Below are 14,285 nucleotides of genomic sequence, written 5' to 3'. Positions count from 1 at the left end.
AGGATAGCCCTCCACTTGTAATCTAGCCCTTAGGGGGACTATCTTGAAAACAGATGACGGGGCTTGTAGTCTGTGTACGCAAGGAGGAGGAGGGGCCTGAACTTTCATTATCAAACTAGGCTTGCGGAGTGGCAGTGATTCAGCATCATGGAGTTCTATTTGGCATACATTTCATCTACCTCTTGTGAGTAGTTCCATTACTACAGGAGTGGGCTGGAGTTTTGGTTCTACACCATGAAGGATTTTATGTTTCTCTTGTAGAAACGTGAAAGTGTCTTGAATGACAGCATCTCATTTTGGATATTATAGTTTTAGATGTTTTAATAAACTCTGTTTTATATTTGAATTTTACTGTATTTCTCAGATACTTTTTGTTTGGAGAATAAACTAAGTGTATTTATTTACTTATTAGTCTTTAGCATTCTATGCGCAGTATATATATTTTTTGTTTTTTTTTTGTGTTTTCTGCTTATCAGGGTGTTAAACCATGACATGAAAGAGCATAATTTCTCCAACATTGGTGTGTCCGGTCCATGGCGTCATCCTTACTTGTGGGAATATCTCTTCCCCAACAGGAAATGGCAAAGAGTCCCAGCAAAGCTGGCCATATAGTCCCTCCTAGGCTCCGCCCACCCCAGTCATTCTCTTTGCCGTTGCACAGGCAACATCTCCACGGAGATGGTTAAGAGTTTTTTGGTGTTTAAATGTAGTTTTTTATTCTTCTATCAAGTGTTTGTTATATTAAAATAGTGCTGGTATGTACTATTTACTCTGAAACAGAAAAGGATGAAGATTTCTGTTTGTGAGAGAAAGATGATTTTAGCAGGCAGTAACTAAAATCGATTGCTGTTTCCACATAGGACTGTTGAGATGAAGTAACTTCAGTTGGGGGAAACAGTTAGCAGACTTTTCTGCTTAAGGTATGACTAGCCATATTTCTAACAAGACCATGTAATGCTGGAAGGCTGTCATTTCCCCTCATGGGGACTGGTAAGCCATTTTCTTAGTCAAACAAACAGAATAAAGGGCTTAATATGGGCTATAAAACTGGTAGACACTTTTATGGGCTAAATCGATTGCTTTATTGGGGCATTTTATTCATGTTTATGCTGATAATTCACATTTATAAACTTGGGGAACGTTTATTAAACGGCAGGCACTATGTTAGACACCTTTTCCAGTCAGGGGGCCTTCCTAGTTGTAGGCTGAGCCTCATTTTCGTGCCATTACTGCGCAGTTGTTTTTTGAGAGCAGGACATGCAGATGCATGTGTGAGGATCTGAAAGTTGCTGGAAAAGTTTCTAGAAGGCGTCACTTGGTATCGTATTCCCCTCTGGGCTTGGTTGGGTCTCAGCAAAGGCTATAGCTGGGACTGTATAGGGGTTAAATTTGTAAGGGTTAAAGCTCTGAAATTTGGTGTGCAATTCTCTTAATGCTTAAAGACACTGTGGTGAAATTTTGGTAATTTTTGAACAATTCCTTCATACTTTTTCACATATTCAGTAATAAAGTGTTTTCTGTTTAAAATTTAAAGAGACAGTAACGGTTTTGTTTTAAAACTTTTTTTGTGCTTTATTGACAAGTTTAAGCCTGTTTAACATGTCTGTGCCTTCGGATAAGCTATGTTCTATATGTATGAAAGCCAATGTGTCTCCCCATTTAAATTTGTGTGATAATTGTGCCATAGCGTCCAAACAAAGTAAGGACAGTACTGCCACAGATAATGAAATTGCCCAAGATGATTCCTCAGATGAGGGGAGTAAACATGATACTACATCATCCCCTACTGTGTCTACACCAGTTTTGCCCACGCAGGAGGCCCCTAGTACATCTAGCGCGCCAATGCTTATTACCATGCAACAATTGACGGCTGTAATGGATAACTCCATAGCAAATATTGAATCCAAAATGCCTACATATCAGAGAAAGCGTGATTGCTCCGTTTTAAACACTGAAGAGCAGGAGGGCGCTGTCATACCCTCACACCAATCTGAAGTGGCCATGAGGGAGGTTTTGTCAGATGGGGAAATTTCAGATTCAGGAAAAAATTCTCAACAAGCTGAACCTGATGTTGTGACATTTAAATTTAAATTAGAACATCTCCGCGCACTGCTTAAGGAGGTGTTATCTACTCTGGATGATTGTGACAACTTGGTCATTCCAGAGAAATTATGCAAGATGGACAAGTTCCTAGAGGTTCCGGTGCACCCCGACGCTTTTCCTATACCCAAGCGGGTGTCGGACATAGTGAATAAGGAGTGGGAAAAGCCCGGCATACCTTTTGTTCCCCCCCCCCTATATTTAAGAAATTATTTCCTATGGTCGACCCCAGAAAGGACTTATGGCAGACAGTCCCTAAGGTCGAGGGGGCAGTTTCTACTCTAAACAAACGCACTACTATTCCTATCGAGGATAGTTGTGCTTTCAAAGATCCTATGGATAAAAAATTGGAGGGTTTGCTTAAAAAGATTTTTGTACAGCAAGGTTACCTTCTACAACCCATTTCGTGCATTGTTCCTGTCACTACAGCAGCGTGGTCTGGTTCGAGGAACTAGAAAAGTCGCTCAGTAGAGAGACTCCATATGAGGAGGTTATGGACAGAGTTCACGCACTTAAGTTGGCTAACTCTTTTATTTTAGATGCCGCTTTGCAATTAGCTAGATTAGCGGCGAAAAATTCAGGGTTTGCAATTGTGGCGCGCAGAGCGCTTTGGCTAAAGTCTTGGTCAGCGGATGTATCATCTAAGACAAAATTGCTTAACATCCCTTTCAAAGGTAAAACTCTATTTGGACAAGAATTGAAAGAGATTATTTCAGACATCACTGGGGGAAAGGGCCACGCCCTTCCACAAGATAGGCCTTTCAAGGCCAAGAATAAGTCTAATTTTCGTTCCTTTCGCAATTTCAGGAATGCACCGGCCTCTAATTCTGCATCCTCTAAGCAAGAGGGTAATGCCTCCCAACCCAAACCAGCCTGGAAACCGATGCAAGGCTGGAACAAGGGTAAGCAGGCCAAGAAGCCTGCTACTGCTAACAAAACAGCATGAAGGAGTAGCCCCCGATCCGGGACCAGATCTAGTAGGGGGCAGACTCTCTCTCTTTGCTCAGGCTTGGGCAAGAGATGTTCAGGATCCCTGGGCGCTAGAAATAGTTTCTCAGGGTTATCTCCTGGAATTCAGGGAACTACCCCCAAGGGGAAGGTTCCACATGTCTCACTTATCCTCAAACCAAATAAAGAGACAGGCGTTCTTACATTGTGTAGAAGACCTGTTAAAGATGGGAGTGATACACCCAGTTCCAATAAAGGAACAAGGAATGGGATTTTATTCCAATCTGTTCGTAGTTCCCAAAAAAGAGGGAACTTTCAGACCAATTTTGGATTTGAAGATCCTAACCAAATTTCTCAGGGTACCATCGTTCAAGATGGAAACCATTCGAACGATTCTACCCACTATCCAGGAAGGTCAATTTATGACTACCGTGGATCTAAAGGATGCGTATCTACATATTCCTATCCACAAAGAACATCATCAGTTCCTAAGGTTCGCCTTTCTGGACAAACATTACCAGTTTGTGGCCCTCCCATTCGGGTTAGCCACTGCTCCAAGGATTTTCACAAAGGTACTAGGGTCCCTTCTAGCGGTTCTAAGACCGAGGGGCATTGCAGTAGTACCTTACTTGGACGACATTCTAATACAAGCGTCGTCCCTGTCAAAAGCAAAGGCTAATACAGACATCGTTCTGGCCTTTCTCAGATCACACGGATGGAAGGTGAACATAGAAAAAAGTTCTCTGTCTCCGTCAACAAGAGTTCCCTTCTTGGGAACAATAATAGATTCCTTAGAAATTAGGATTTTTCTGACAGAGGTCAGAAGTCAAGTTCTTCATTCTGTTCCACGTCCTTCCATAGCGCAGTGCATGGAAGTAGTAGGGTTGATGGTTGCAGCAATGGACATAGTTCCTTTTGCACAAATTCATCTAAGACCATTACAACTGTGCATGCTCAAACAGTGCAATGGGGACTATACAGACTTGTCTCCAATGATTCAAGTAGATCAGAAGACCAGAGATTCACTCCGTTGGTGGCTGACCTTGGACCATCTATCCCAGGGAATGAGCTTCCGCAGACCAGAGTGAGTCATTGTCACGACCGACGCCAGTCTAGTGGGCTGGGGCGCGGTCTGGGAATCCCTGAAAGCTCAGGGACTATGGTCTCGGGAAGAGTCTCTTCTCCCGATAAACATTCTGGAACTAAGAGCGATCTTCAATGCTCTCAGGGCTTGGCCTCAGCTAGCAAAGGCCAGATTCATAAGATTCCAATCAGACAACATGACGACCGTTGCGTATATCAATCATCAGGGGGGAACAAGGAGTTCCCTGGCGATGAAAGAAGTGACCAAAATAATTCAATGGGCGGAGGATCACTCCTGCCACCTGTCTGCGATCCACATCCCAGGTGTGGAAAACTGGGACGCGGATTATCTGAGTCGTCAGACATTCCATCCGGGGGAGTGGGAACTCCACCCGGAGATCTTTGCCCAAATAACTCAATTATGGGGCATTCCAGACATGGATCTGATGGCGTCTCATCAGAACTTCAAGGTTCCTTGCTACGGGTCCAGATTCAGGGATCCCAAGGCGACTCTAGTAGATGCACTAGTAGCACCTTGGACCTTCAACCTAGCTTATGTATTTCCACCGTTTCCTCTCATTCCCAGGCTGGTAGCCAGGATCAATCAGGAGAGGGCCTCGGTGATCTTGATAGCTCCTGCGTGGCCACGCAGGACTTGGCATGCAGACCTGGTGAATATGTCATCGGTTCCACTATGGAAGCTACCTTTGAGACAGGACCTTCTTGTTCAGGGTCCATTGGAACATCCAAATCTGGTCTCCCTCCAGCTGACGGCTTGGAGATTGAACGCTTGATTCTATCGAAGCGTGGGTTTTCAGATTCTGTGATAGATACTCTGGTTCAGGCCAGAAAACCGGTAACTAGAAAGATTTACCATAAATTATGGAAAAGATATATCTGTTGGTGTGAATCCAAAGGATTCCCATGGAATAAGATAAAAATTCCTAAGATTCTCTCCTTTCTACAAGAAGGTTTGGAGAAAGGATTATCTGCAAGTTCTCTAAAGGGACAGATCTCTGCTTTATCTGTCTTACTACACAAAAGACTGGCAGCTGTGCCAGATGTTCAAGCATTTGTTCAGGCTCTGGTTAGGATCAAGCCTGTTTACAGACCTTTGACTCCTCCCTGGAGTCTAAATCTAGTTCTTTCAGTTCTTCAAGGGGTTTCGTTTGAACCTTTACATTCCATAGATATTAAGTTACTATCTTGGAAAGTTTTGTTTTTGGTTGCTATTTCTTCTGCTAGAAGAGTTTCAGAGTTATCTGCTCTGCAGTGTTCTCCGCCCTATCTGGTGTTCCATGCAGATAAGGTGGTTTTGCGTACTAAGCCTGGTTTTCTTCCAAAGGTTGTTGCTAACAAAAATATTAACCAGGAGATAGTTGTACCTTCTTTATGTCCGAATCCAATTTCAAAGAAGGAACGTTTGTTACACAATTTGGACGTAGTCCGTGCTCTAAAATTCTATTTAGAGGCTACAAAAGATTTCAGACAAACATCTTCTTTGTTTGTTGTCTATTCTGGTAAAAGGAGAGGTCAAAAAGCGACTTCTACCTCTCTTTCCTTTTGGCTTAAAAGCATCATCCTATTGGCTTATGAGACTGCCGGACGGCAGCCTCCTGAAAGAATCACAGCTCACTCCACTAGGGCTGTGTCTTCCACATGGGCCTTCAAGAACGAGGCTTCTGTTGACCAGATATGTAAGGCAGCGACTTGGTCTTCACTGCACACTTTTGCCAAATTTTACAAATTTGATACTTTTGCTTCTTCGGAGGCTATTTTTGGGAGAAGGTGGTTCCCACAAGTAAGGATGACGCCGTGGACCGGACACACCAATGTTGGAGAAAACAGAATTTATGCTTACCTGATAAATTACTTTCTCCAACGGTGTGTCCGGTCCACGGCCCGCCCTGGTTTTTTAATCAGGTCTGATGAATTATTTTCTCTAACTACAGTCACCACGGTACCATATGGTTTCTCCTATATATTTCCTCCTGTCCGTCGGTCGAATGACTGGGGTGGGCGGAGCCTAGGAGGGACTATATGGCCAGCTTTGCTGGGACTCTTTGCCATTTCCTGTTGGGGAAGAGATATTCCCACAAGTAAGGATGACGCCGTGGACCGGACACACCGTTGGAGAAAGTAATTTATCAGGTAAGCATAAATTCTGTTATTGTAATGTATGTGTCTCTGCTTCACATTCAGAACCCTGCATAGCTAGATAAACAGCTTTCAAGGTAAAATTTGCCTTTCTAAAATTCTTTGAAGGACCTCACAGTACTAACAAGACTTTTATAGATCATCTCGCCAGAGCGGAAAGCTTTAGATCACCTGGCCCATATAGTTTAGGAAGGGCTCTAAAGGCCAGCAGACAAAATATAGTGATTAAACATCAAAATACTGTAGACTTTGGGCTTGCTTCCATTGAGTTGTTAAAAATGGAGCCGTAAGCTACTAAAGTTGCCAACAGCTAAAAGTAATTTACGGCTCCATTTTAGTACCAGGTTTTCATTGAAATATGTTGCGCATTGCGTGCAGTCACTCTTTTTGTTTAGATGTAAGTTAACGTTGTGTTAACGCTTCCATCCATCTTTGGATTTCTTGAAAATCAATTAGTTGTTATGGTAACCCGACATTACACTATCTAATTTACGTTTAACATCTATTCTCCTTACCTGTGATCACATCTAAAGAGAAACAAAAACAAAGATACATTTATTTATAATACATTTTTTAACAATAGCAAATACTATTTTTATTATAATTATAGTTCCCACTTTATTAATATATGTAATATGCTGTACTAGCTGTACTAAGCATAGGTCTAGTTTGAATTCTTTAGCTATGTGCTTGCATATATTTTTATATGTAAATACATACTGATATTTCCATAAGAAAATAAGCACAACTATTCCTATACATGGAAATACAAAAATAGGTATACAATACAGATATTTACTCCCCTCTGGTTTCTAGAACCGCTACCTTCCCATAGTCTCTCCGAAAATCTGTTCAATCGATGTGTGTGTATAGAAGGAGGCGCTTGTTCACCAAAGCTTCCAATCAATTCACTGGGGTATATTCCACAGCTTCCTCAAAATGAAAAGATATGGCACTGAAATATTGTATCTATACACCGTAATATAGAGTGTAGATACTCACAGTAAAGATTGAGATAAACAGCTCCTCGTGTTTTCAAAGAAAGATTTTCCCAGCTTTTTCATTAAAATCAGCTTTTTATTTTTCCCAACGCGTTTCAACGGTCAATACTGTCTTTTTGAAGAGCATTCACAAATAATTTGCTTTACAAACCATAGCATGTATGAGTCTCTGCTTCACATCTAGAATCCTGCATAGCTAGATAAAAAGCATGGTTTGTAAAGCAAATTATTTGTGAATTGCTTCCGACAGCAAACCGAATTACGGCTCAGTGGAATTGAGAACTTTGTATTTTAAATTCCCATTATATATCAAACATTTTTTTTTTTACTTTGTGCATCACATATATGTTTTTCTTTATATATCTTTGATAATACGGAGTGTGAGTTTACTGTGCAAAGAGATTTTTGTGTGTGTGTATTTTTTGTTTTGATACAGATATTGAACTGACAAACAGCTAGCTGGATATCTGCTAACAATTCCAGCCTGCTCTATATGCATTGTTACAAGTGTGCTATACATGTGAGTAATATTTGTTTACATATGTGTTGCATGTCACACGTGAGCTATCTCTTGCACCAATAAATTCAGCTCTTTTGCCCCTGTTACTGAGGATGAAGTTTCTGCCCTTATACTGCGCTCTCACCTTACTACCTGTCCCCTCAATCCCATCCCCTCTCAGCAACTCCCCTTCCTCTTTTCTACCCTTACCCCTACAATCACACACATTTTCAACCTCTCCCTCACCACCGGTATATTTCCCTCATCTCTAAAACATGCACTGGTCACACCTATCCTCAAAAAACCTTCAATCGATCCAACCTCCCCATCCAACTATTTCCCTACTCCCCCTTGCCTCAAAAAATCTTGAAAACTAGTAGATGCACGTCTATTACATTTCCTTACATTAAACTCCCTCCTTGACCCACTACAATCTGGATTTCGCCCCCAACACTCAACATAGAAAGCAATTGTTATGGTTACCAACAACCTACTTGCAGCAAAATCAAAAGGCCACTTCTTGCTGCTAATCATCCTAGATCTGTCTGCTGCTTTTGATACTGTTGACCACCCTCTTTTGCTCCAAAATCCTTCGGCATTTATGACACAGCCCTCTTGTGGTTCTGTTCCTACCTGTCTAACCATACAGTATATATATATATATATATATATATATATATATATATATAGTTCCAAGGCAAGGGCCTGCACTCCTATCCTCCAATTTGGGCAAACATTTACTAGGGTATTGGATCAGGGATAAACACAGTCTCAATGTAAAGATAGTACTCACTGGATTTTGTAAAACTTAGCTTTTATTGTAAAATCTCCATAAAATGTCCCATGACGTTTCGGTGCCTGACTGACACCTTTTTCAAAAAGATTCAACCAACATGCAGGCAGATGATGTGACCTGGCATCCGGGAGTCTGATTTAGAAAATAGAGGCAGCAGCCTTATATACCCTTTCCCCAAAAAACACCTTTAGTGTTTGATCGCTGTTTTCAGCTCCTGGCACGCATGTACATCTAGCCACACCCCTTCGTCAGGGAAATAGATAGCTCATGTGTGACATGCAACATATATGTAAACAAATATTACTCACATGTATAGAACACTTGTAACATTGCATATAGAGAAGGCTGGAATTTAATAGCAGCTATCCAGTTTATAAGTTCAATAGGCAAGTCCAGATGAAGCCATAGTGGTGAAACTATCGTTGGCTCATCACAACATCTCCCCTAGTCCTGACTACTAGTTTTAGTAGGAGGAATGCATTACTGTGGACGCACACACGCAGGAAACAACAGGTGTAATTAAGGCTTGTTTGCTACCCGCTTCACCCGTATACCGTTTGGAAATGCCCGGAGCACTTGTCTAATAGGGCGTATTTGAAGCACTCCAACTTCTCTGCTGTTGTGGACCAGGTGGTTTATCCCACTACCGTAACAGCGTTGTGAGAAGAGCTCACACTGTCAAGTAACTACCGGAGCTAGCGGGAATGTTTTGCAAGGGCATTTTATAGCCTGTCTGGTGTTAGTCTTCACGAGGACACCTTTTGAAACAGCACTTCAGCGTGTTTTGTACCACTTTATTTTACCACAGTTTGGAAAAGGTGCCAGGTACCTTCATTCTTGAAGAGCCGTTGGAAGAAGAGGATGCTCCACGCCGGATGTCTTGAAGATGGAGCCGCTCCGTGTCAGAAGGATGAAGATAGAAGATGCCATCTGGATGAAGACTTCTGCCCATCTGGAGGACCACTTCTTGCCGCTTGGATGAAGATTTCTCCCGGCTTCGTTGAGGATGGATGTCCAGTCTTCAAAAACTGTAAGGGCATCTTCGGGGTTAGTGTTAGTTTTTTTTTAAGGGTTTATTGGGTGGGTTTTAGTTTTAGCTTAGGGTTTGGGCTGAAAAAGAGCTAAATGCCCTTTTAAGGGCAATGCCCATCCAAATGCCCTTTTCAGGGCAATGGGGAGTTTAGTTTTTTTTAGATAGGATTTTATTTGGGGGATTTGGTTGTGTGGGTGGTGGGTTTTACTGTTAGGGGTTGTTTGTATTTTGTTTACAGGTAAAATAACTGATTTCTTTGGGGCAATGCCCAGCAAAAGGCCCTTTTAAGGGCTATTAGCAGTTTAGTTTAGGCTATGGTTTTTTTTATTTTGGGGGAGGCTTTTTTATTTTGATAGGGCTATTAGATTAGGTGTAATTAGTTTAAATATTTGACAATTTCTTTTTTATTTTGTGTAATTTAGTGTTTATTTTTTTGTAATTTAGTTAATTGTATTTAATTAATGTAATTTATTTAATTTTAGTGTAAGGTTAGGTTTTAGTGTAACTCAGGTTAGGTTTTATTTTACATGTAACTTTGTATTTATTTTATAACTATTTACTAAGTAGTCTACCTAGTTAAAATAAATACAAACTTACCTGTAAAATAAAAATAAAACCTAAGATTGATACAATGTAACTATTAGTTATATTGTAGCTAGCTTAGAGTTTATTTTACAGGTAAGTATTTAGTTTTAAATAGGAATTATTTAGGTATTAATTGTAATTTTTATTTAGATTTATTTAAATTATGTTAAAGTTAGTTGGTGTTAGGGTTAGGGTTAGACTTAGGGTTAGGTTTAGGGGTTAATAACTTTAGTATAGTGGCGGCGATTTTTGGGGGCAGCAGATTAGGGGTTAATAACAGTAATGTAGGTTGCGGCGATGTTAGGGACAGAAGATTAGGGGTTTATGATATTTAACTAGTGTTTTTGCGATGCGGGAGTGCGGCGGTTTAGGGGTTAATATGTTTATTATAGTGGAGGAGATGTCGGGAGCGGCAGATTAGGGGTTCATAATTTTATTTTAGTGTTTGTGATGTGGGAGGGCCTCGGTTTAGGGGTTAATAGGTAGTTTATGGGTGTTAGTGTACTTTTTAGCACTTTAGTTATGAGTTTTATGTTACGGCTTTGTAACGTAAAACCCATAACTACTAACTTTCAGTTTACGGTACGGATCTTGACGGTATAGGCTGTACCGCTCACTTTTTGGCTGGACAGGCAAACTCGTAATACCGGTGCTATGGAAGTCCCATTGAAAAAGGACTTTTTGAAAGCTGCAGTAGTTACGTTGCGTTACGGCCAAAAAAGTGTGCGGTACAGCTATACCTGCAAGACTCGTAATACCGGCGGTAGTAAAAAAAGAGCCATAACGCTGCTTTTTCACTCATAACGCAAAACTCATAATCTAGCCGAATAATTTTTAGAGGCAAGAGAGCTAATTATAAGTACTTTTTTTTTCTATTTATAAATTTAAAATGTACTTAACCACCGGTCATTTCTATACTTTGTGCCCTATTTAACACCAGTGCCCTGAATTAGGAGTTTAATTGTATATATAAAACAACTCTGCAATATACTTTCATTATTTATTTTGTCCTCTTTGCCTGTAATTCCATTCTGAAATTGTGAGCTTTTCAGTTCCTGTTAGAAATGCAAGTGCAGAACACTGTTAAATCCAGCACAACCATTGGCTGCACACTCTAGTGACCTATTTATAGCTGTCTCTAATTGGCCACAGCAGAGAAGGTAACACAAGTTACAACATGGCAGCTCCCAGTGTTTTATAGACACTAAAACTTTACACTTATTTTGTCACTTTTTAAACAACTAATGAAACTTTAAAAAATACATCTACATGTTAGTCATGGACTAATCTTTTCTTTGAATGCATCATTCTATCTAGCATGTATTTAGTGTTTAATGTCCCTTTAACAGGACTTTTGCCAGTCATGATATGAGAAATTGTAAGGGAGAGTGTCCTGACTAGGTTTGCCACCTCAACCATGTTTTCCTGGACACTTATGAGTTACACATGCTGCACGGTGTTCAGAGGGAAACATGCATTGTGCTGCTGGACAGCAAAAAATAGTGACCCTAGACAGCACTATTCATGTTCCTCCCTGCACACCCTGCAGCATGTGTAACTCATAAGTGTCCAGGAAAACATGGCAGAGGTGGCAACCCTAGTCCTGACTACTCAGCTGCTAATTGTGAGGTTTAGAGAATAGAAGACCTGTCTGTCTTGGTTAAAAAGATCAATAACATGAATACTTCTTTATCTGCTATTTAAAAACTAAAGCAAGACGTACTCTGTATAGATGCACAAAACAACAAACAATAATCATGTACTAAATGGCAATGCATTATATCCGGAAATATAGGATTTTCTATCAGATTAAATTGATTTGTAAAATATTTGACAATACATTATAAAATAAATGTGTGTTACATTAATGGGTCCATGTTATACTCAATCAAAATAAACTTTGTAGAATAAACAAATAAAAACAAAAAACATTATCATTAACCTGTTCTAACTATAGCAGTGGAGATAAGATAAACATTCTTAAAAGGCTTTTCAAAGGGTTTGTCCCTTGACTTCAAAACCAATTATGCTAGAATTTTTTTTGACTGTTTTAAATTTTAAAAAACTGTTATTTTGCCATGCAGCTATTAATTGCTGATATATACTATACATTTATAACAAAAAATACCTTTCGGTTTCACTTGGATTGAGAAAACAGGCAGCTTGGGACAGTAAAGTCATAATTACACATTCATGATTTAGACAAAACATACATATTTTAAACAACTTTCCAATTGACTTCTAATATTTAATTTGCTTCCTTTTCTTTTTATCCTTTGCTAAAAGGTTTATCTAGGAAAGCTCAGGAGCAGCAAAGAACCTAGGTTCTAGCTGCTGATTGGTGGCTGCATATGTATACCAATTGTCATTTGCTCACCCATGTATTCAGTCAGAAACCAGTAGTGCAATGCTGCTCCCTCAACAAAGCATACCAAGAGAATGAAGCAAATTTGATAATTGACGTAAAATGGAAAGTTGTTTAAAATTATATTTTCTACCTAAATTCTAAAAAAAAAAAAATTGGGTTTTAAATTTTTTTTTTTAGTAAATGCATTTGATTACAAAGGAAAATACAGATTATCACCTGTTTTAAATGAAACCATCTAATCACTATCAGCAGTAGCATTCTGGTAGCACAGTCGTCACATGACAATACATTGTTACATTGCTTACTAGTAACTTGTTTCAGTGTTTAAAACAGGATATATCTGTATGTATTTCGGTTTACAATTCCATTCCTAGGACTTTTGATTGAGGGCGTTTACTATGTTAGACCATCAATTATACGCTATACTTGCTAAGATTTATTTAAATATCTTGATAGCAGTTGCTAGACTGGTGACCTTGTTGTACGTTGTTTTAAGATGTCTATTATTTCATTGTTTTTCTTTGTATCATCAATAAAAATAATAATTAAAAAAACAACATAAATCCTACGGTGCTAGCTCTTCTGTCTCATTTTTTTTCTTTTGTGATTCATATAGAACATGCAATTAAAAAAATAAAATATATATATATATATTATATAAATATATATAAATATATATATACACTTCTGTTACCAAATTGGGCTTGTTTGCTTGTAATCTTTTGTTGAAAAGCAGGTATACATACTAAGGAGCGTGCGCATTTCTGGAGCACTATATAGTAGCAGTTTTGCAAGAGTACTTTTAGCAGTGTTATACGTAGGGTTGCCACCTCAGACATGTTTTCCTGGACACTTATGAGTTACACATGTTGCAGGGTGTGCAGGGAGGAACATGAATAGTGCTGTCCCAGATCACTATTTGTGTGCTGTCCAGGGGTGCAATTCATGTTCCCCTCTGCACACCCAGCAGCATGTGTAACTCATAAGTATCCAGGAACATATGTCTGAGGTGGCAACCCTAGTTATACGGTATGAATGATAGGTGTTTGTTGCCATGCAGTGCTTAGACACTTGCACTTTACATACTTAGGTATGCTTTTCAACCAAAAATACAATGAAACAAAAAAATAAATTGGAAACTTTTTTAAAATTGTAATTTTGGGTTTCATGTCCCTTTTAATAAAAATAAGTTGTTTGAAAGTTAGGTTTTACATTGAGTCTGTAGTTTGTTATTCAGCTGATTAATGATTCCCTGACAAATTACTGAAAGCTTTCTATTTACCGTTCCTCAAGGTAAAAATGCGTTGCACTAGGGGTTTTGGAAACTAGTAAACTACTGCTTGTCGCATATCATTGTTTTCAAAGAGTATTTCCAAAATGTAAATATTTATATTCTGTATAAATAAAGAATTATGGAGGAAAAAAAAAGTATAATATTAAAAAAATAAGATTAATTACTTTTTATTTTAGACAAATATTTTTATACTTTCCTATTTTTAAAGAAATTCCAGATGACCCGTGTGTAGCTGAGGAGTATTATGAGGAGGATTTTGACTCCTGCACTGAAGATAGTGACGTCGAATTTAAAGAAGAAGAAACAGGCGAATGTGATGAGGAGTCGTATGAAACCCAAATAACTTTTCAGCAGGTGTGTAACCGTCTGAAGACTTTCACAATCAATATTTTAACTTTTCTATACCCAAAGATAACAAAAA

The 14,285-nt window shown here is 39.2% G+C and overlaps 1 protein-coding gene across 1 annotated transcript in view; it reads left to right on the top strand.

The window, feature by feature from the left end:
* The window catches only part of NEK11 (NIMA related kinase 11), a 625,868-nt gene that overhangs the window by 452,819 nt on the left and 158,764 nt on the right, over positions 1-14,285 (top strand). The window contains exon 13 of the mRNA XM_053714299.1: positions 14,073-14,218. Within this exon, the coding sequence (XP_053570274.1) occupies positions 14,073-14,218 (146 nt within the window). The remainder of the gene's footprint in view (positions 1-14,072; positions 14,219-14,285) is intronic.

Source organism: Bombina bombina, chromosome 5, assembly GCF_027579735.1.
Source record: "Bombina bombina isolate aBomBom1 chromosome 5, aBomBom1.pri, whole genome shotgun sequence".
NCBI lineage: Eukaryota > Metazoa > Chordata > Amphibia > Anura > Bombinatoridae > Bombina > Bombina bombina.
The sequence above is the reverse complement of the archived record's forward strand: the minus strand, read 5'-3'. Positions and strand labels throughout refer to the sequence as shown.